The 24,031-nt window shown below is 34.5% G+C and overlaps 4 protein-coding genes across 5 annotated transcripts; 3 read left to right on the forward strand and 1 right to left on the reverse strand.

The window, feature by feature from the left end:
- Positions 1-1,184: 1,184 nt before the first annotated feature.
- LOC104879843 (uncharacterized) lies at positions 1,185-1,706 on the forward strand. Its single transcript, XM_010654239.1, has one exon. It carries the CDS (start codon positions 1,185-1,187, stop codon positions 1,704-1,706), a length of 522 nt encoding a protein of 173 aa, XP_010652541.1.
- A 7,125-nt stretch (positions 1,707-8,831) lies between these two features.
- On the forward strand, positions 8,832-12,019 carry LOC100264086 (patatin-like protein 2). Its single transcript, XM_002272007.4, has 7 exons — positions 8,832-9,240; positions 9,548-9,771; positions 9,857-10,064; positions 10,646-10,789; positions 10,900-11,172; positions 11,316-11,479; positions 11,714-12,019. Exons 1-7 carry the CDS (start codon positions 9,112-9,114, stop codon positions 11,850-11,852), a joined length of 1,281 nt encoding a protein of 426 aa, XP_002272043.1. The 5' UTR covers positions 8,832-9,111; the 3' UTR covers positions 11,853-12,019.
- Positions 12,020-13,280: 1,261 nt separating this feature from the next.
- LOC104879801 (pentatricopeptide repeat-containing protein At5g48910) lies at positions 13,281-14,138 on the forward strand. Its single transcript, XM_019220965.2, has one exon. It carries the CDS (start codon positions 13,281-13,283, stop codon positions 14,136-14,138), a length of 858 nt encoding a protein of 285 aa, XP_019076510.2.
- A 168-nt stretch (positions 14,139-14,306) lies between these two features.
- On the reverse strand, positions 14,307-22,899 carry LOC100265771 (SWR1-complex protein 4). 2 transcript variants are annotated; one of them, XM_010653983.3, is made up of 17 exons: positions 22,513-22,899; positions 22,333-22,419; positions 21,631-21,696; positions 21,488-21,547; positions 21,335-21,391; positions 20,922-21,051; positions 20,670-20,737; positions 20,398-20,490; positions 20,233-20,280; positions 18,863-19,039; positions 18,363-18,473; positions 17,713-17,808; positions 15,504-15,575; positions 15,300-15,360; positions 15,129-15,163; positions 14,941-15,012; positions 14,307-14,733 (listed from the first exon to the last, which is right to left on the reverse strand). In XM_010653983.3, the coding sequence occupies exons 1-16, from the start codon at positions 22,624-22,626 to the stop codon at positions 14,950-14,952; spliced, it is 1,338 nt and encodes a 445-aa protein (XP_010652285.1). In that variant the 5' UTR covers positions 22,627-22,899; the 3' UTR covers positions 14,307-14,733; positions 14,941-14,949. The 2 variants fall into 2 exon arrangements, with proteins under 2 accessions (XP_010652285.1, XP_002278881.1); XM_002278845.5 differs by having other exon boundaries at positions 14,935-15,012; positions 22,513-22,898.
- Between the last annotated feature and the right edge of the window lie 1,132 nt (positions 22,900-24,031).

Below are 24,031 nucleotides of genomic sequence, written 5' to 3' on the forward strand. Positions count from 1 at the left end.
AGATGTATTATGACATGGGCCACATGACCATTAAATAAATGGATCTAATTAAGGCTGTTGCAGTTGCTTTGTTCAGATGGTCTACATATAAAATGTTATCCGTGATAGCTGATGCTTCTAAATTAATAGTTTGTTTGGCAATGCTTTTAAAAAGCACTTCTAAAATAATAAAAAATAATTTTAAAAAAAGATAAAGTGTATGGTAAAATTTAGAAAATTCGTGACTTTTAAATGCACTCTGATTCACATAAGCAGAGGATCATGTGCAGCTCCAATGCTTGGCAAATGCGCAAGCTATTTTTATGGGATGATCCAAACGATAGGGATAAAAGAAGGATCATCAAATCTATAGTCAAGGCTCAAAAAGAGGATTTGGTTTGTCTTTAGGAAACCAAAATCCAAAGTCTATCGTGTAGTTTGGTTCGGTCGTTGGGGGTGGGCAAGTTCCTGGAGTGGGGCGCTCTTAATTCTTAGGGTATGGCAGGGAGTGTTAGTCTTTTGGGATAGTAGGGTTTTAGAGCTAACTGGAATGGAAATTGGTGATTTTTCAGTTTCCTATTGGTTTAAGAATGTGGAGGATGGTTTCTGTTGGATTTTTACTGTTGGGAGGCTTAGAGAAGATTTTTGGGAGGAGTTGGGGACTATCAGGGGTTTGTGGCAAGATCCGTGGTGCATTGGAGGAGATTTTAATGTTATTAGATTTTTGAGAAAAATGAACAGTCTTTCAAGATTGTCTTCAGTAATGAGAAGATTCTCAGAAGTCATTGAGGATATGGAATTACAGGATCTCCCTTTGCAAGGGGGTGTCTTTCACGTGGAGGGGTGGTTTGAATAATCAATTATAGTCAAGGTTGGATAGATTTCTAGTTTTCGAGGATTGGGAGTGCTATTTCAATGAGGCAGTTCAAAGTCTTCTCCCTAGACTTTTTTATGACCACTGTCCAATCTTGTTGGACGGTGGAGGAGCAAGGAAGGGTATTTTCCCCTTCAGGTTCTAGAATATGTGATTGAAGGAAGACAATTTTAAGGATTTGTTGAGGAGTTGGTGGATGGGTTTCCAATTCAGAGGGTCTTTCAGTTTCACTATGTCTGAAAAACTTAAAGCGCTTAAGGCTAGCTTGAAGATTTGGAACAGAGAAGTGTTTGGAAATATCACTGCTAGAAAAGAATCAACTTTAAAGTAGATGGTGTTTTGGGATTCAGTAGAAGGGGACAAGGTGTTGTCTGCAGAAGAGCAAAATCTCATAAAGCAGGCTTTGGGGGAGTATAAGAAGTGGGTGATAATAGAACAAACCTCTTGGAAGCAAAAGTCTAGAGAGTTATGGATGAGGGAGGGAGACAAAAATACTGGGTTTTTTTTTCACAAAATGACCAATGCTCATAAGAGGGTCAACTCGTTGGTGAAGATTAAGATAAATGGGTCTTGGGTAACAGAAGAGCGTGACATAAAAAATGGTGTGGTTCAGGTTTTCCATTCTTTTTTGTCAAAAATAGAGGAGTGGAGGCCTAGATGCAATGGGCTACAGGTTGGGCTCTGTGAAGGGGAAGATACAGCAATGCTAGAGGCTCCCTTCTCTGAGGAAGAGGTTTTTGGTGCTCTCTCATACCTCAATGGAGATAAAGCTCCTAGTCCTAATGGTTTCTCAATGGCATTTTTGGCAATTCAATTGGAGTTTTCTAAAGGAGGAAGTTATGGGGTTCTTTAAGGATTTTCATGATCGGGGCATATTCGTCAAGAACATTAATGCTTCTTTTTTGGTTTTAATTCCTAAGAAAGGGGGAGCTGAAGATCTCAAGGACTTTAAGCCTATAAGCTTGGTGGGCAGTCTTTACAAGTTGTTAGCAAAGGTGCTAGCTAATAAGCTTAAAAATGTGATGGGTAAGATAGTATCCAAGTCCTAAAATGCATTTGTGGAGGGAAGACAAATCCTAGATGCCTTATTGATTGCAAATGAGGCGATTGATTAGATGCAGAAAAACGGGGGTGGTGGCATTCTTTGTAAGTTGGATATTGAGAAGGCGTACGACAATGTAAATTGGAGTTTTCTTTTTTTATTGTTGGAAATGATGGGTTTTGGAGCTAAGTGGATTAGTTGGATCCAGTGGTGTATTGGTATTTTCAGTTTCTCCATTCTTATTAATGGAACCCCCTCCAGTTTCTTTCAAAGTTCTCGGGGTTTGAGACAAGAGGATCCTTTATCCCCTTACATTTTGTGATTGTCATGGAGGCTCTCAGTTGCTTGTTGAAGAGAGCGAGGGAGGGAGGGTTTTTTCTGAGGTGGCAACTTAGTGGTAGAGGAAGTACGGGAATGGAGATCACTCATTTGCTATTCGTAGATGACACTTTAGTATTCTATGAGCCTTCTCTTGATCAGGTGTCTTACATAGGTTGGCTTCTTATGTGGTTTGAAGTCATGTTGAGGTTGAAGGTGAATTTGGATAAAAGTGAGATAATCTCGGTGGGAAGAGTGGAGAATGTAGAGGATTTGACTCTTAAGTTTGGTTGCAAGGTTAGCACACTCCCGTCTTCTTACTTCGGTTTTCCTTTGGGTGCTCGTTTCAAAGAGGTGGCAGTTTGGGACGGGGTTGAGGAAATGATGAGGAAGAGACTTTCCTTTTGGAAAATGCAGTATATCTCCAAATGAGGCAAACTGACTTTGATCTGGAGCACTCTATTCAGTATGCTTATCTACTGTATGTCCCTATTTTATATGCCAAGGAATATGAGTTTGAGATTGGAGCGGATCCAAAGGGATTTTCTTTAGGTTGGTGGGGCCTTGGAAATGAAGCCCCATTTAGTGGATTGGTCTATTGTTTGCTTAAATAAACGAAAGAGTGGTTTGGGTGTGAGGAATTTGGCGTTGCTGGATAAGGCCCTCTTATGTAAGTGGAGTTGGCGTTTTGTGATGGAGAGGGAAGCTTTGTGGAGGCAAGTTATTTGTGTGAAGTATGAGGAAGAAGAAGGTGGATGGAGGTCCTGTGTTGTGAGAGGTAGTTTTGGGGTTGGTTTGTAGAAAACGATTAAGAGAGTTTGGGATGTGATATGCGACAATATGGTTTATTCTGTGGGGAATGGTAGGAGGGTTAGATTTTGGAAAGACAAGTGGTGTGGAGACGATCTTTTGTGTATTTCTTTTCCCTTTTTATTCGCTATATCCTTGGCTAAGGAGGCTTGGGTGGAGAATGTGTGGAGCCATTTTGGAGGGGAAGTGTGGGCTCTTAGGTCCTTTAGGCAGCTTAATGATTGAGAAGTATTCGATGTGGAGCGTTTTCTCTTAAGGCTGCAAGGAATGAGGGTTTATAGTGATGTGGAAGATCAAGTAGTTTGGACAAAGGCAAATGACGAAAGATTTTCTGTTAAGTCTCTATATAAGGCTTTGGAATCGGAAAGAATAAGGGATTTTCCTATAAGAGTTATTTGGAACACTTTGGTGCCTTCGAGGGTGAGTTTTTTTGTTTGGGAGGCTACGTGGAAAAATATCTTAACCTTGGATCGTATTTAGAGGAGAGAGTTCTCTTTAGCTAATAGATGTTATTTGTGTCTGTTAGAGGAAGAGTTTATTGATCACATCCTCTTGCATTGTGTGCTGGCAAGAAGTTTATGAAACTTACTTTTTTCCTTTTTTGGGGTTTCGTGAGTGCTCCCCTATTTAGTTGGAGAGGCGTTATTGGGTGGCTTGGGCCTTGTGTGGGAAATGAGAGGGAAAGTGTGGTTTTCAACTCCCTTGTGTCTTTTTTTAATTGTTTGGAAAGAAATAAATAATAGGGCTTTTGAAAATGAGGGGCATTCGATTCAAGGGTGTAAAACGTTTTTCCTTTGTAATCTTTGGGCGTGGGCTAAGGGGTTTTTTTACAGCCCCCCTTCCTTTGTAGATTGGTTAGGCCTTAGTTAAGGGGTTCTTTTTTCTCTCTCTTGTATACTACCTGTATACTTTGGGGTGCGTCGTTGATGTGCCTTTTTCTTTTAATATATTGCTTTTTATTCATAAAAAAAAAAAAAGGATGATCCAAACCCCTGCTACCTTAAAGAAAGGACTTGGAAAATACCAAAATGGTGTACTCAAAACAAAAGTTAACATGTGCTCCCACATTGAGGAAAGCGATTCCCCTCAGGAATGAGGTGTGAAAAACATGTATACAAAAGGTAGAATCAAGGCTAGAGAGAAGAACCATACTGCGTTGGCCAAACGCCACCATATCTCTTCCTTGCTACAGTTTAGTTTTAACTGCCAAAGAACAAATCAACCTCCACACTACTTTAAGTATGAAGACAACAAGCCAACCTCCTCCACTCCCACATAATGGCGTCACCACAGGAAGCGAGGCCTAGGACAAATGGGAAACTAACTACCATACTTAGCATTGATGGAAGAGGGGTCCGAAGCATTGTCCCTAGAGTCATCTTATCCGCCCTTGAGGCCCAACTTCAAGTTTTCTCTCGCCATAGCATTTTCCTTTTCACATTGAGAGTAATGCTAGTTTTTTCCCTCTACCATTTAGAAAGAAAATTTAAATGGCATGCCAAAATTGTTTAGAATTGTAAAGGTTTGGGGAATTGGGGGGAAAACTGCTAGAGGAGCACAAAGCAGTGAGGCTTTGCTTGTTTCCCCTCACATTTGGAAGTTCAAACTATTTCATATTCTTGGGAATAATTTGGGTTGAAGACTCTGTCGATTCAGTTCATCAATGGATGGTGAAGTTAAATAGATATATGAAAAAAGACCCATCAATTCTGAACGACAGAAATGGATAAGAATGAGTGACTGTGGCCTTTCTACAGTGATGATTGAAGCAAAATAACAAACTGATGTGTGAAAGGGATGTGGCCAGTACATGGCCCAGTTTCAGAGTTCAGCATGAACTCAGAACCATTTGGTCTTTCGCGGGGCCTTTCTACAATAGTAATGTTATTTTGAAAAGAAAAAAAAACCCATACCATAAAAAAATAATTTTAAAATTATCGACATTTTTGGATTTCAATGTAAAAGTTGTTAGAAAAACTTGAAACAAATCCTTAAAAATAATTACCTTTGATCTTTACATGTGGATGTATGAATGTAGAAGTAAGGGTTAAAAATTCTTTTATCTTACTTTGGTTTCACAAGTGCAAAACTCTTTACAAACTCACATGCATGCCCTTCTAATCTTGTGTTAGAAAATTAGAATTCTTGAGAGAGACAGAAGGAAAAATCGGAAGACTATCTTCCAACAATGAAAAGTGTAGAAATTATGATGCATTTTCATCCTTTTATTGGTATAATAATAAATCATAGTGTTTTTTTTTTCAATTTTTGTAATTTTACAATTCATTACAATATTTTAACTTGCAAAGTGAATGCCTATAATAAATTTATTTATATGTAGTGAACTCTTTGTATTTCAATAAATTAATTGTCTCTTTTCAATAATCTAAGGTGAGGACATCTAACACGGGCCTTGTGGGATCTTTACATCTCTAATAGGTTTATTCCAAATAAACTTGTCAATTGCAATTTTATTTAAAAAAAAATTGCAGTTTCATCCAAAGAGTAAGAGACATATTAGTAAGTTCCCTACTTATATATTAATTCTTCCATTAACTAACATTCTTTACAAGTTTTTGAGTTGGACCAAGACGATTGTCATTAAACTCGTAAGTACATCACCTTTTATAATTAGACCTTTTAGAAAAAACAATTTAGAAAAACTTAATATAAGATATATTATATGAATATAAAAGCTTAAAAAAATTTCTTTCTAAATTGATTGACTAGTATTTTAATCCAATTTATCGATGACACAATCTTGAATATTCTCTCCTACTATAGGAGTAATGGATCCCTTATAAGATATTCACTAGTTTTCATATATCATTTATAAAACCTACCATGTCTGTATACGACTCTCTATTAGACATTAACGATTGATAATATCAAAGTTATACAAAACTTAGTGACATCCTTAAGTCCAAAGATTTTATGTAACATTAGATAGAACAAACAATAAGAGGTTCGACAATTGTCTTGTAGAGGTCCAATTCTGTGTAAATCACATTATAATCATCTGTGAAGTTTATTAAGAGTCTCTCAACTCTAGTGAATGAGATCCATCACTTTATCACATATAGTAGTACAACTCATGACAACTTTTAATAAGCATGTTGTCCATGACAAACCTAGAAAGTTGTGAAAATATTTTAAGACTATAAGGAAATTTGAAATCATATCTCATTGTTCATAATCTCTATTATCAAGTTGATTTTTATACAATATAATTTAAGGATAAATATCATCAATTATGATATATATATATATATATATATATATATATATATTTTAACCTTGAAATGCATGAAAATATTGTTGTCTTTTGGCTTTAAAGGGTTTACAATTCTTTCAAAAGTGAATTGATCTTTTCAATAAACAAGGTCGATATACAAAAAAAATGAATAAGTTTAGTATAAAAGCTATTAAAGTGAAAAGTGAACTTGTTTTTAAAAAGATTAATTTAATATGAAAAATGAACTCATCCTTTCAAAAAATAAAGTTAACATAAAAAGTGAATTTGTCTTTAATCCAAAAACAAAATAAATGATAAAAAAAGTTGTATTTTTTTATTTATTTTTTAAACAACTATTTTTTAATAATATTTTTTTAAAACAATATTTAAAAAAAAATCCCCTTTCACAATATTCATATGGTTTGACTAGTGAAAACAATACTAGCTAGAGTTCTTAGTGCTCTCATTTTAAAAAGAATATATTAAATTGATAACTTGTAGTCATATACGAGATTTGATTAAATTAAATAAATCGACTATCATCTTTTAATCATCTAGAGTTAATTACAATGGGAGAATTTATAAAGTCCCCATGATCTAAAGTAAATTCAATTACACATAAAATATCAAATATCTATAAAAAAAATCATTACCTTAATCTCTATAGATACAAAAAGCATTGGTCTATCAATAATAGTAAAAAGCTACTAAAATATGAAAAATTTGTACACACTACAAGTCTTATATTGACTAGCACTTATAAATATTTTTCATATCTCATTCTCTTTAGTATATTATCTTAACACCACATTGATGTTTGACAATTCAAGTCTTCGACTTCTTACCTTTCTTTTTTGAATGGGTTCAAGATTCTTTAATGGAAATATTGATTTAGAGTGCTTTTGTATCAATGAGACAAGATTATTTGAATTCACCTTCTTTATATCTCCTTTCTTCATACAAAAGAAGATCAACTTCCATATCTCGTTTGTAATTGTATATCCTTACAAAATCTTGACCACCAAATAATATTGGTTCTTTTCAATATCATTGTTCTTCTTGTTGTTTGATTGGTTAGAAAGTTAATAGAAGAAAATGAAGATGAAATTTTTAATTTTTCCTCACTTCCCTTTTTACCTATCTTATTCTTTTTTTTTTTCCCCTCATTGTGTGTTCAATTAATTAAGTTATGAAAAACAGTTTCCTTTCTATAAACGTACACAAGAAATTTATTAAATCGAATAAAATGTTTTGAAACATGGAAACCAATAAAGAAATTAAGACTTTATTTGGAAAGTATTTTTGAAAAATAAGACCCACAACTATTTTTTAGAAAAGTTTTTTGTTTTGTTTTTTTTTTTAAAAAAAAAGGAAAACATATTTAGCAATCAAAAGATAGAAAATAAGACATTTGTTTTTAAAAACATAAAACATAGTATTTTTTGACAATATATTTTAATTATTTTTAATTGTTTTAACATATTTTCTAAAAGGTGTTTAAAAAAATAATTATACAAATATAGAAAATGATCAAAAATAAAATACTACATAAAAAATATATTTAAAAAATATTTGAAAACATAGAAAATCAATTACAAACATTCTAAGTTCTTAAATAGAATTTTGTTTTAGAGAACATTGGAGAATTGTTTCTAAAACAATCAACTAGCTCTAACTTTTAAGATTTCCTCCAAGGTATTATTTGAAACACTAAAGAAACTTAAGGCTTGTTTACTAAATGTTTTCAAAAATAATTTTCTATTGTTGAGAAAAAGAAAAAAGAAAACATGTTTAATAACTTTATAAAAAAAAATCCTTTTTTGTTTAAACAGTAAACATAGGTGTTTTTGAAAACATATGTTATTTGATTTTCACTTGATTTCCAACAGTTGTTTAAAAAATAATGACACAAATTCTAGGAATAATTTAAAATAAAGTACTACATGAAAATTTACTTTTAAAAAATATTTAGAAACATAAAAAACAAGTTGAAAAGATTACATGTTGCAAAAAGATTTTTGTTCTCGAAAACAATATTAATTGTTGTAAAAAATTGATGTATTTTTTATGATAGTTTTTGAAAACGTTCCAACAGATGGGGAGGTGTCTGCATTGAATAGATAGTGCAGATGTTTAACCCCCATGTGCTTGATGATCAATTGCCACACAAGGAAGCAAGTGCCACTTGCCAGAAGGTTCATCCCTCAATTGAAGCAGAAAAGGGCCGGAAACCAGAAGTGGGAAATGTATGCAGCATCAATATTTTTTTGATAGGTAAATAAGAGCATGTATTAGAAAAGCCAAGATGAAAATAGTACACATTAAGTATACACTAAATACCTAAAAAACTAGGCATCATAAAGACAAACAACCAACCTTTTACTTAACAAATAACTAATTTACAAAATCAATTATAGACAAAGTGTGATCCTCTATATGCATCCTAACCCAATTCATAAAATTATACAATATACGGTGGAATGCAAAACCCATTGTACACCGAAGAGGGAGAAGAATCCCCCTCAGGGTGTATGCAGCATCATTCTTCATTGTCCTTTGCTTGTTAAGGTGAAAATGCCAACAAGGTGTTGTATGGGGAGAAGTGATTCCCTCAAGTGTGGAAAACATGTTTGGATTCATTTCCACAGCATTAGGAAATACAAAAGGTAGCTAGAATCAAAGTTAAAGAAAATATCTTGCTTGCTACAGGCATAAAACTGGAAGCCAAAGAATAAATCAACCTGCAGGCTGCTCTATATATAGAGACAACCAGCCAACCTCCTTCCTCACTCCTGCATACATACTTTTTGAACCACCATTTGCATACTTAAAAGGATTCCATAATTATCACTAATGGCTTCAACACAGGGATCGTCGCCTAGGACCAACAGGAAAGTAATCACCATACTTAGCATTGATGGAGGAGGGGTCCGAGGCATTATCCCTGCAGTCATCCTATCCGCCCTTGAGGCCGAACTTCAGGTTTTCTCTTACCATATCCTTTTGTCATTTCACATTCTTATTTTTTTCAAAATTGTAGTGCTGAAAGTACTGGCAGAAGGTGTACTTGCTAAAGCCAAAAGGGGTATATACATATACATGCATGATTTGATTGGCAGGATATGATATGTCACCGGTCTCTTATCTCTTATCGCTTATCGCTTATCGCATCCCGTATTATATGTAACACACCAAAAAGACTAGTAATGGTGCATATCTTGGAGAGTTGAGGTGAATTGACAAGGGAAAAAACAATTTTGTGATTTTTGTTATATGTTGTTGCAAACAGAGGCTTGATGGCCCTGATGCCAGGATTGCAGATTACTTTGATCTCATTGCGGGCACAAGCACAGGGTCAATTGTTACAACCTTTCTTACAACCCCATATCCACTTCCTAATGCTTCAAATGGATCCACAACAAATCGTCCTCGCGAAGCAAAAGATATCCAGAAGTTCTACATTGAGCATGGCCCGGAAATATTTGCTAAGAAAGAAGACCCTGCTCAAACCAGGTACACTGAGACTGTGTGAATGGGAGAGAAAAAAGCAAGAAGAGCGTAATATTTTAATCCAAATTAATTTCCTCGTGGTTGACAGTAAATCAGAAAGCTTCCTCGATGGGTTGAAACATTTGATTGTTCAAGGGGTGGAGAAGGTGCTGGAATACAAATATCGTCCATCCAGTCTTAGTGAGAAAGTGGATGAACAGCTTGGGAAAATTCGGTTGGCTGACACACTAACCAATATTCTTGTCCCTGCTTATGATATTCAACACCTAAAACTAGTCACCTTCTCTTCTCACCAGGTCATCAATTTTTTTACATGATCAAGCATTAGTATTCATTCTTCTCATATTTGTATTTTCCATAGCATAGGACTCTGGGCCTATAATGCCGGCTTTAAAAGCCTTCTACATGATCACCTCATGCAAACATGAGGTCTTAGTCGGGTCCTATAGGTTTCCATAGCATAAGACTACAGGCTTATAATGTTGGCTTTAAAATCCATCCTCATATAGGCATAACATTCTCATCATGTTTCATAGGATTGTGAGACCAAGCTGGCAAACATGGAGTTGTAATGACTGTCTTTGATAAGGCAGAATCCTCTCCTGATTGATCCTTTCCTTGATCTTAGATTGTTTGTTACTATGTATATTTATCTTTTCCTAGTTTGTAGGATCTTCCAACTGTATATACACTCTATATAATGAGAAACAATCACCTCAATAATTGTTGAGGATTTCAGCCATATTTTACACGGGTTCTCCAACCTTTATAGTCTTCCAATCATATAGATATTGTGCATATATATATAATATTACAATTTTTTTTTCCTTACCTGATATGGGACATGACATGATGCATGTTGCATTTATGGTTGCAGGCAAGAAAGACAGACTCATCAGTAAAATTGAGAGATGTAGTTATGAGCTCAGCAGCAGCTCCAGTTTATTTCCCATCTCACAATTTCAAAGCCGATGGCAGAATGTACAACCTTGTGGATGGTGGAGTCGCAGCAAACAATCCTGTAAATCCTCTTCATACACAGGCCTTTAAGGGGTCATATTTTCAAGATTTGTTGCCATTTGTATACACGATTCATTCATCATACTTGATGAAGCTGTCCCCTCTGTGCAGACATTGCTTGCAATACAAGAAGCAGCCCATATATTTGGAAACCGAGATTATAATTATCTGATTCTCTCCCTTGGCACTTGCTCTGAAGAAGAAGAACACCAGAACTTCATTCATTTAACGGGTCCACTTCCTTGGATGATAGACCTTAAGAGGGTAACACCACCATTGGCCAACGTGCTGTTCAAGACATCAGCCGACATGGTAGATGCATACACATTATTTGTCCTTGGAGTTGGAGGCCGGATTTCTAGTCAGAACTTTCTCCGGATCCAGGTAATTAAATGCACTTACATGAAATAGTTGAGCAATCCAAACAAGTTCCCATTAAAACTGATCAAAGATCAAAGATATAGGAGTGAATATTATCAGATTGATCTCAATTTTTACATTACTAAGGAAAAGAAAATTTGAACCAGGACAATACATTGAAGCCTGAGCAGCTCACAATGGATGATGCAAGTCAAGAAAACTTTGATAGCCTGATTGATATCGGTCAAAGACTTCTAGAGAAGCCTGTTTCTTTCCCTAGCTCGGTGATTGGTCTGCAACCAGTGACTACCAACCGAGATGCTCTCATGAGGTAATGAGCTAACAGGAATGGTGATTTAGAGCAAAAACCGATTCTAGCCTTTCTAACATTTGAAAACAATTTTTTTGATAAAAATTTTCAAATATTAAAAAGGTTAGAAGTATTTCCTATAATCACTATCAAATCAATTCTTACAATTGGTTTACGAGTCATTGTTCACCTTGCTGCCATCCTCATATCATCCCCCATTTTTACTAGATATTGATTGTTATTTCTCCCTTGCAGCTTTGCTAGAATACTGTCTGAAGAAAAGAAGAGGAGGGGTAGTTCTTCGTCCCATGTCTCTGGCTTCTTAATGCTTTCAATCATTTCTTCTCTTTTTCTCCTTCTTCTTTACAAGCTTTATATGGTGTTTTACCCATAAGAAAGAGAGAAAAATTCTTTGAATTTGATGTCTGGGAATATGGTTATTGCTTGTCCCTATTAGAAATAAAGGATGTACATTCCATGTCTTAATGAATAATTCTCTTTCGGATGCAGCTATTTATCAAAAGAAAAAATCTCTTTTAGATGGAGCTAGTTTTCACAACAACATTATAAATCTTACAATCATGTAATCAATATAAAAGATGTATTATAACATGGAGTAAGGATGACAATTTGTGTTAGTGGTCATATTTATTTATGTCATGTCAAAGCTTAGGCAAATGTTAAATAAGTCATTTCAAACACAACACGAATAATAATTATATTAAAAATATAAATTCATATATTCTATATAATTATGAAACAGATAACATGTTTAGTGACTCATTTAATAACCAAATTGATTTAAATTTCATGAATCTATATGATTAGTGTTCAAACCAGCTATGTTTATGATTCAATTGATTTATTTATTTAAATCAAATTTAAAATGAGTAAAATATGGTTAAATAGTTTAAAATTGCAATTAGATTAATCAATATGATTATTAGATGGCTTGATTCCATCAAATTTCGTATTATGTGGGTTGATCCAAAAGCTACCTATTATTTCTTATATAGATTATGTGGCATTCGAAATTTGATCCAAATATGATTACACTCATCCTAAACCCACAAAAAATGTATTGGGTTCTAATTAAGGCTACTGCAGTTGCTTATTCAGATGGTCTGTATAGAAAAGCCCATGCTGCTCAGGATAGGCTGATCCTTCTAAACTACATCAGGACAGGATGATGCACAGCTCCAATGCAGTAGGCAAGTGCAGGAGCCATTTTTGGATGATCCAAACCCCTGCAACCTTACGAAGAGGACTCAAAAAATCCTATAAACCCCCCAACATCCAGGATGCCAAAAATCTTGCTATTGCTCCCCTAAATCTAGACCACCCTGTTTTATCCTTACTATCAAAATGCCAAACCATGGCCCATTTCAATCAAATACATTGCCTAATGATCACCACTGGCATGTCCCGTGATGCTTTTCCGGCTAGCAGATTACTTATAGCTAGTTCATTCTCTTTGAGTCCTCCAAACATTCACCTGGCTTATGTTGTATTTTCGCAAATGCAAAGCCCTGATGTATACTCATACAACATTATGATTAAGGCCTTTTCACAAACTTCACATCCACTTGATTCCCTCCACTTTTACCACAAGCTGCTCCACCAAGGCCTATATCCCAATGAGTACACTTTCTGTTTTGTGCTCACTTCATGTGCCCAAGCCTTGGCTCTCCAAGAGGGAAAACAAATACAAGCCCAATTAATCAAACACCTCTCTTTGGGCAGTGTCTATGCTAGTACCTCTCTTGTTAGCTTGTATGGCAAATGTGGTGACATCCGTAGGGCTTTACAAGCATTCGAGGAAATGCCTCACAGAACTGAGGTCTCATGGGGCGCAGTAATTGATGCTTATATTGATCAAGGTTTTTTGACGAATGCATTGCAATTGTATGCAAAGATGAGGAGTTTGGGACATTCAGCAAGCAATGCAATCTTGGTGGGGGCATTTGGTGCTTGTGCTAAGCTGCAGGACTTGGCACTGGGGAGGATTATTCATGGGCAAGTTGAGGCCATGGGGCTACAACTCAATGTGACCCTTGGAACAAGTCTGGTTGACATGTACTCAAAATGTGGAGCTATCGAAATGGCCATGGAGGCATTCTCTAGGATGCCTGTGAAAAGTGTTGCATCATGGAATTGCATGATCAACAGTCTGGCAATGAATGATGGCGGAAGCGCAGCAATTGGCTTGTTTAAGGAGATGCAGGCGTCTGGTTTGGGACCCAACAGTGCAACCTTTCTGGGTGTCCTGCATGCATGCAGTCATGGAGGGCTAGTGAATGAAGCACTCGAATACTTTTCGTGTATGAGAGAGTTGTACGGGATTGAAACTAATGTTAAGCATTATGGGTGCATGGTTGATCTCTATGGCCGAGCTGGGAAGCTTGAGAAGGCCGTGGATGTCATCAGAACGATGCCCATGAAACCGGATATTGTAATCTGGGGAGCATTGTTAGGTGGGTGCAAGAAGCATGGCAACGCAAAGCTTGGGGAGCTGGTAGGAGCACAGATTATGAAGCTGCAACCACACAAGGTTTCCGGGTGCTCAAGTCTTTCAGATATGTATGCGATGGATGGGCGATGGGAGGACGTGATCAGTGTAAGGAGGATGATGCTGGACATGGATGTTGGGAGGGAACCTGGATGTAGCACCTTGACTTGATTTTTAGTTATCTGGAGATAATAAATCCTTGGCAGAATTACTTACCAATCCCTCTCTTGAGAGAATTCCAAGAATAACTGCAGCACAAATAGGAATAGGGAAATGGTCTCAGGTTTTAAAACACCTGCCAACCAAAAGTAGTTTTAATTCTGAAACATGGTTGAGAGGTACCGGAAATTTGTAACTTGAAATTTTCTGGGAAATAGTGGCTTCAATTCTCATAGACTGTATTTACATCAGAGATGCCATAAGTTCGGTTCATATTAGCCTGCAAATCCAACCTAGCAAACAAAAAACTACTTCAACTCCTCCAAGCCTAGAATCCAACTCCCCTGCCCGGGGCATCTTAAGAGGGATACAGTACTGTCATCATATTTGTAGGGACTCTGTACAACAAATTAGTTTATCACACTGAAGGCAAGAATTGACATTTTTCTTTTCCTATTTTTGACTTCATGCCCCCCTGCACCCATAGATCAGATTACAGCTGATATGGAAATTCATGGATCTGGCTTTCAATTCTGATTCCCAGAGCTCAAAACTTGCTTTCAAGTCAAGCCCAACATACAGGTGTTGGCTGGACATAAAGGTACCCCTGAGGAAAGATAAAAGAAAAAGGAAGAAGATGCTTTAATCTATTGAATACTCAGACGTCAGCAGAAAGGAGTAAGTTAAAGACTGTAAATTGTAGCCCACATTTTTGAGTTAGAACTTCAGAAATACACATGATTTTGATGAATAAAAAATGACAATTTGCCAATCATGAGCAGTTTTTGTCAGGCAACATTAATTTCACCTTGACCTCAATTTATCAATCTGAAGCCTTTAATTTTCTGGGTCTTTTAGACTGAGCCGGTGATGGTGGAGCAGGTGCCTTGAGAACCAGGATTACAAGTAAAAACAATATTACATTTCAGACAAGAGGGGGAAACAAGGAAGACGTATAAAAATGATTGAAGGTAAACAAAACAGAAAAAAACTGATACTTACCTTGCGTTTCTGGTCCCTTTTGCCAACTCTTTCACCTAAAATCCAATCATATTATTAAATAGTTGCAGAAAAGTTCATTGATTTTATCTAAAAATAAAAACCTATAAAAAGGAAAAATACTATGCTATATAGAGAAAACTCAAAAACACCCATTATCACATAATATATTACCTCCAAAACTTATGGAGTCAGGAATAAATGTCCGATCCTGTTCCCCAGTGCGGTGGGATCGCTGTCAATAGTTTCATAGACCAAATCAAACCAAAATTTTAGATTCAAAAGATGCAGACATATATTTGCAATAAACTCATTCTTTGAATGACAAACTAGCACGCGTAGCTCCATAATTAGAAGGGAAAAAATCAGTACACTCACCTTAGGTGTGCCTGGTGTTTCAACATATGAACCATCACGATGCGAAGAACCTTCTGCTTCCTTGTATTGCAACTGATAATCAAACACATAGAGGTTAAACATCTACACTATCTATTCAGTGCAGAACCCTGTGTCCCACTCTTACAAATCATACGAAGCATTCCCTTAAGACCTTTTTCTTTAATAATAGAAACAGATTATAGCTATACTTCCATTGTCTCTGTTGAATATGACTATGGCATATGAATGTCATGTCCTAATAAACCTCTTTTAAGACCTGTTATTTTAACTGCTAAACCTATTGCTGATAAATCACAATTCTCATGCCTCTCCTTCCTAACCAATTATATACTCCAGGTTCCAATATTGAATTTGGAAAGAAGGGATCCTGAGGAGAAATGAAAGCAATTGAATGAACATTATTAATTCCAATTTTTGAAACCGATAGGACCTGTAAATGGAAAAGGATTTCAAATCATGTGGTAGCCTCTTATGAAAGTGCTGAATTCCTTATAGAAAAGGCTGAATCTGATTTAAAATTCATTAAAATAGAAGATAAGATACAATTTCTGGTTTTTTGAAATCATCCTTACTATTCTCTGTTCTTTGCAACTTGTTATGTGTTTCTTCCCTTATTCCATCATTATTACCATTGTTCTTCTCTTGGTCCACCTTTATCATCATTGGTCACTTGGATTAAGATTTTTAGATTTTTTACATATTTGAAATCTCCATAAAATCAAATGAGTTTGATGATCCTTTTTCTTTTCAGGTTTAGAATATTTTCTCTCATATAAACCTCTAAACCTAGATGCATATGTGATTTGTTAATTTTTAAATATTTAACTAGATTCTTATTTAGATAAGAAAGGAAGATAGTTCCATGGAAATGTATTATATCTTTTTAATTTTTTTATGAGTCAAATTATTCTTTAAGTAGTTTAGGTTTATTTGATTTTGCAGGATTTGAACCTTTTGTGGTGAATCAGTCATCCATTATTTATAAATCTAGGACAATAAATAAATTCATACATTGTATTTAAAATAATACATTTTTTCTTATGATTTAAGAAGTTCTACAATGGTGTGTGTGTGCGTATACACATACACAAATCGGTTTCTTTTCCATTACTAAACCAAATAATGGAAATGAATTGACTTTATATCATTTCCCTCTATTTCAAACAGGACAAAGGAACTGAATTTCAATTCCATTAATTTCATTTCTGTTAATCGAGTAATTTCTCTTGAAGAACTTGGTTCCCAACAGAGTGTAAAAGCCTGCTCAAATATTAAGAATTCATAAAATTGTAAGCTATGAACCATGGAGTAGTTTTAATTAGCTCTCAAAGTTGTCTTGAATGCATGTTTCCTGTATATCCCTTTTTCTGCAAATATCTGAAATTCCCTTGGCATATGTGGTTGAAAACGAGGTTTGTTAGGAGGGAGAAAGGCAATAGGTTCAGTAGTGTTGACCCCAGACATAGGAATGACAGACCATAACCTGGAAAAGTTAGTTTGTCCAGGAAGTTTAATCGTGTTGTAACAAGATTGGAGTAAGTTTAGCCCTTAATTCAACATCAGAATCATCAACCAAGAGCTGGAGATATAGTAACAAAGTTTAACAACAAAACCCAGAAGGAACCAGTTGGTTGACCAGTACCATCATAACTAGTGGGAAAAAAGTTTTTTTTTTTTTTTCTCAAAAAGAGTTAATAAAAGAATCTTGATGATGTCACATCACCCCCAACAGCTACTACTACCTGGCAGTAGGATTAACAAGAACTGCATCTGAACATCACAACAACAATAAGTTGCAATATATTTGTGGACAGTTGACATGTTTACATGCAAACACTTATCAATATGCCAGTATTAATCAAAGTACAGGGACTTTATGGCCAAACAAGTAAAAAACTGAATGAAGATGAACACAGAAGAGACAAGAAAATGACACACTTACTCTAATTTTTTGGAATGTCAGGATATTATAGTACACAAAGTGAAAATTACAGAAATGTTGAAAAGTTTGCCCAGAATTCTGGAAAATTAAAACTTGCACAACATTTTTTATTATTTTAAATAAGAAACCATCAAACATGGAAAGATGATTTAGCAATGAGCAAAGACATCACATTCAAAGATTGATATAAATCAAATACAATTAAACAAAAATAAATATTAAAAACAACTTGAAGCTAAGGGATACCTGTTTCTGAAGGTTTAGTAGAGTCAATATTTCTTTTCTCAATTCCAGATGCTCTGCACAAACAGATTTTGTTGGTACCTTCGGTTTTAAATTAACCTGGGAACAGAAAAGGCATTATTTGTCTACCATTTTAAAGAAATTAATTCGAGAAAATGAGTATGCTAATAGGATTTATTGCTCATGAAGTGAAATGATTATTTAGCAAATAAAGAAGCATCTAAATGCAAACAATAAATATGCTGAAAATCAATAATCTAAGGGTCTGGTTAAGCATAAGTTGAGAATTAAGATGGATGTGCCTCGTGAACCAAGTGGACAGAAAAGATGACTTTTCAGAATTTAGTGGGAATCCAAGAGAAGTGAAAGATAAACAAAATGAAATTTCATCCATATTCAACTGTGACAGAAAGTTTTATTGAAAAAAAAAATATCATTAAAGGTTACAAGGAAAAAAAATACCAAGCAAGGGGAACAAATAAAGTGCCAGGAAGCTAAAGCAACATTCATAGAAAAACTATCCAATGATAATTAAAAAAAAAAAAAAAATTTAATGCTGGAGATGATTTCATTGTCTACATGTTACAGATATCACTCGCAATATGACATGGAAAATAATATCTCCACTTTATAGTTAAGGAGCAAATACAAACCCCAAGATCCTGTAGAGTTTGCTCAACCCGCTTGATAGTCCTAAGTCCAGCAGATGAGCTTGCAGCTTGCACCATTTGCTCAAGTGCATACGTTCTCAAGTATACCCGCATCTGAGAACATTCCCAGTCAGTTAGGCAGCTAAAAATTCTTGATGATTTTTACTGTCTTGAAATGGCAACATTATTAAATAGGAAGAGCCAGGAATTAATGTCTTAGTATGAAATATTAAGATATAGAAATATTAGGAGATCCACTTTACAAGAAGCAAACAATTCCTCTAACAACCTTTTTCAGATAAGGCAACATCCAAATTAGAACTAATCCTTGTGGACCAAAAGAAAGGGGAAAAAAGGCACAACTGCAAATGAAATTATTGAAAGGAAGAAAAAAGAAACAATCAAACTACAATTTAAGCTGGCCGTAAGGCCATATTAAAAAAGAATAAAGAAAAAAGAAAAAAAAGGAGAAATCATAATTTGAAAATAATTATAAAACATACCCCACGTAGTGAATTTAGAGTGGATATATCATCAGCTGTAGATGTTGGAGGTGCAACAGTTGTAGGGGGAATCTGAACATTGGAAGAAGGTGACACAGTCTCAACAGGAATAATATTCTTTTCGTTACTTTCAGGGCTGACATTTGATGCGACAGGCATATCAGACTCTTCAGCACCCTGAAAAAGAAGAGTATAAAGAACATAAGATATAGTGCCTATAAAACTCAGACACACAAATCGTCATTCTGAAATTAAAACAAGAAAATTTCATTCCCACAGCAAGAGTTTAATTCTTTTCAGAGCACAGCAGGAATACAACCACACACACACCACAAACTAAAATTAAACAGTGAAAAAATAAAATCTTAAAAAGAGAACTGCCATAGGCAGCTTAATTAAGTTCCTAGCACATACTTGGCAGAGTTCTGAAAGACTGCCCACATGTTAATTTCAGACTCACAAATCCATTAAGGCTCATATTTTAGGCCCTTCCTATAAGTCCAGAGAGAGCCTCAACAACCTGCTTTCTACCTCACATAAATAAAACTTAAAATGCAAACTCAGTTTGACAAGGGCGCCTTTAAGTGTAACACTACTCAAACAGAATATTTTCATTCAAGGATTGCAATAAGATCTGTAACCACTAGTGTTGGGTCAAAGATATTTAATACAAAGCTCACTTCATTCAGATTGTCCAACTGACCAAATTGTACATCTGTTTAAGACTAGTGACTGCAACCCTCCAATCAGTGAACCATTACTAGCCATTCCCAATATTTCTACTAACCTTAGAGATATAACTAATCAAAAGATTGGAATATTATGATCCATAATATAGCTACACAGAAACTGCCAAATGCAGATAGCAACAGTGATAGATAGAGGAAGGAAGTGCCCTGGTGAAGTTTTAAATGATAGAAATGGGGAAGAAGGAAGGGAGTAAGGTTGATTAGAGAAGCATATTAGAAAGCAAAATGAGAACATTACATCAAGTGTATAGGAAGTAATCATAAGTAATGTGTATGTGTCATCAACAAGGGAGTATTTAAAATCTAGAATAAAAATTGTCTTAAATTTCACCTCCACAAGTGAGAATATAATAGTAAACTTGTAACCTAGTAGAACTGTAAAGACTGATTACTATAGCTAGCCTAATAATGGGTTGATTATAATCTTACAATCAACTAGTTAACTAATTTTAACAATTGCTCTCATATTTTTGGGTTCAAAGCTGATGCCCTTAAATCATGAAACAAGGATTAGCCAATGTCACATGTAATTTTAATAAGCGCATATCCCCTTTAAGCTTTTGCTAAAGTCACCAATTACTAAAATCAAGAATAGTTGCATATACAGTCCTACACCCTTACCCTTGCAGCAATGCGTGCTTCAGTAATTCTTTTGGCTTCAGCAAGAACCTGAAAAGGGAATAATACATAAAGGAAAAAATAAGAAATCAAATATGTTTCATTTTAGAAGTGTAAATGCAGATCACAGAATTCAGCCTTTTAGAAACTATTAAATGAAATTTAAACCTCAGCATCTTTTCGCTCTTGCTGCTTTGTCTGGGAAAGGATCATGGATAATGCACGCTTGCGTTCAACCTCTTGTGAAACATTATATGGTTCCTATATAAGAAGAAAAGCTTAAAACCAACAAGAAAAAGAATGATTTGAAATAACAGACCTCTAATTTAGTTATCCAAATATGACAAATTAAAAGAAAATCATACATATAAAGAACATAGAATCTGTAGCCTAAAAAATTTAATATTCATTTAGAAATTCCATTCATAATGTCAAAGTACCTTTACAAGGGGGTGCCCAGAAACATCGCCTGAAGATGGAGCTCTAGCAACCAAAATAGCTCGGGATACTATGCCAGAAAGTGTCATAATTGTTAATATATCACAAATTTCTCAAGATCACGTCCTAAAATGTCCCAAAAGCAGTATACAAGTGATTGACTTGAGCATAAAACCAAAATGTAAAATGAACACATGACATTGGAGCAAGAAATTGGAAATACACAATAATCAAACAAAGGGATAGACCTGTACCACTATAATAGCGATTCTTCAAATCCTCCACAGTTCGAGATGATGGAAACCTGTCAGCTATTACAATGAAGCGGAGATCAAATCGTTCGCACAACTCAAATAACTGATCTGTCTCTTCCCTGGTCCACGTCTAACAAAGAGAAAGCATAAGTTAGAGAAATTTAAGTTGATCCATGAAATACTGACACAGAGGTATCACAACATATGCATTCACTGATGTACAAAAATTAAGCCAATCTAACAATTCATAAGAAGCATGTTTCAGCATACAAGTTCTGGATCTTCAATTTTCTTTCTTATTAATAATGAACAAGAAATAAAATCTGAATAAACTTTTACATCAGATCTGAAATCAAATCTTGCAAATTAAGTGCAATGAAATTATAAAGTAGCAATCTTGAGTTGATACCTACAGGATCAGTCAAATACTTCTCATACTCCTCATCTGTGTATTTGACAACATTGACAGACTGCACCAAGTCAAATAAAAGTCAAATATTCAATGTCACTGGAGAGATGTCTTTGTGGCACAGCATGTATGAAGATAGGAGCATACTTCTGTATACCTTGTTATACTTAGCAAAAGAGTAGTCACCAGTTGGCGGAACACCATTTACAACTCTGACCTGCAAAGTATAAAAAACAGAAGGTTCCTTCAAATCTCCAGGTATGTACTTAAACAATTTTTCAAAATGTTGCAGAAACATACCCAGTGATAAAGCTGCAAATTATCAGTCCGAGCAGAACTTGTAAAAGGAAGCCACTGCCAAGTAACCTGAAGAATGTTCAAATTATTAGAAACCATACCCTAATGGTAATCTGAAGAAGATAGAAATGATGAAAAACATTAACATAGCATAGCTAATTGAAAAATCTAAGATGATCAACTCACACATTCAGGTAAGGTCAACTAGCAATAACTGATTATGCCCACTGTTTTTTAACTATTTATTCACTTTACTGAACTCACACATTCCTTCATATCATTTTTTGCAGAATTTAGTTTCTAACCTGCCACTGATCTAATCTAACATCTCCAAAAGATTATAAGCAATGCCTTTTAGCTGACTAGCACACAGGAGTGAATTTTAAATACAGAATCAGCCAAAATGACACTAAAAACAGGTGGAAAGCACTTTCATCTTAAAAATAATGAGAAATAAAAAATGAATAAAAAGGGAAGCACTTTCATTAATTTCGCTTCTGAAAAAGTCAAAAACTATTTTCGTTTCCACTAGAGAGCCATGATAGACATGAACTTCAACAGCACCAAAGTTAACAAATCAACGATTCTGGACGACTTCCACTACATCTAAACCCTGAATTCACCTGAAATCCAAGTGATTCTCCAAACCAACTCAGCTAATAGATGAACCATGGCCAAAACCTTTACCAATGGAAAAAAACTGACCTTTTCGTCCGATTGAGGCCGCCGTTTCAGCTGAGAGACGTCCACTGCAGGCATTAGGGGCGCCAAACCCCCTGTAAGCGCATAAACCTACAATATAAAGAACCAAAAAAACGCAACATTGTAAAAATTCAACCAAGGCTAAACAAACAGGAACAAAATATGCATACATAGAGAGCATACCTCTCGCGAAATGCCATCCGGTTTTCTCTGAGAATCCTTCTGAGGTCTTGATTTCTTCTCTTGAGGTGCAGTAAGTGGAGTTTTGGGCAAGCCGAGAATGTCCTTCGCGTCCATTGTAAAGATTTCGGAGAACCAGGGGTTTTCGGGGGTAATTAGATAGGATTTTGGGATCAACAATCAAGTTCCATCGCACAATTCACAAATTTCCCAATAAAAAAACTAGGGTTTCTACGCTCTGATTTCGATTCCGAACTAGCGAATTGAAAAATTCAGATTTCTTTGGCATCGATTCTTCATGAAGACGAATTGGGGATTAGGGCTTTTTCGAGCGCGAAAGTTTAGAGCAGTACCATTCGGATCCGAGTACTTAGTGTCACCCGCGGGTGAAATAACTGCAATGCTTCTGTCAAACATCTCGGATGGACTACAATTACCTTTTGATGCAGTATTTTACAGTTACAACGGGTTTTTCCCCTAATCTGTATGTGATTAATACTAATCTCTCCTTAATTTATTCATGTTATTATTAACAAGTCTACTTCAATAAAAATAAATAAGGACATTAATTAACAAGTCTACTTTGAAATAAGAACAACTGTAGTTTAATTTCATCATAGATAATAAGGACTAAGAGATGTTTAGTATGTGAAAATTGGTAGTTTTACTAAAAGAATATAGATAATTAACCATTAAATATTTTTTTTTGATGGATTTATTTGAGATATTTAATAACGAATGTTTAATATTCAAGTAAATTAAAAAATAAATGTAAAATTATTTTTTATAGAGTCTGGTAAAATTTAATACTTATTATTTAATGATTTAAATTAACTTTAAATCAGATTATACTTTAATTTGTTGACTTAAAACTTATTAATTAATTATTATTTTTAAGTATCTAAATTATTTAATAAAATTAATTTAAAATTTATTTTAAAATATCAAATTTACATATTTATTATCATAGATTATAAGTAAGGTAAAGAAAATCAATTAATAATGAAGACTATAGAGTAATGAAGTAGATCGTGAAAGTAAAAATGTAAAATAAATATATGAGTTTAATAATAAATTAATTACTTTTACTTATTACTTTAGGTTATTTTTTATTTTAAATCATATTATTAAGTTATTTTATTAAATATACTTAATTTATTTAATGACTTAAATTAAGTTATTAAGTCATTTTAAGTTATTTGGTTGATTTATTAAACATATACTTGTAATATAACTTTGGATAAGATCCTCTATCATGATTTCAAACACTCCGAGTTCACAAAAATATTCTTATACCTTCTATACAAATATGGATTATGAAACATCATTATATAATATAAACTATCGGTAGAGTTTTGTATAAGGAGATTATTTCTACAATTTTTCATATATTGTTTATGTTTTTTTATATATATAATTTTGGTTACATTTTTATAATATAATTATATTGTTATTTATATTTTAATTTTTATGGTAAATTAAATGCTATGAAATTATGTCCTTTAGGTGTGATTTAAATACA

This window comes from Vitis vinifera, chromosome 7 (assembly GCF_030704535.1).
Source record: "Vitis vinifera cultivar Pinot Noir 40024 chromosome 7, ASM3070453v1".
Taxonomy (NCBI): Eukaryota; Viridiplantae; Streptophyta; class Magnoliopsida; order Vitales; family Vitaceae; genus Vitis; species Vitis vinifera.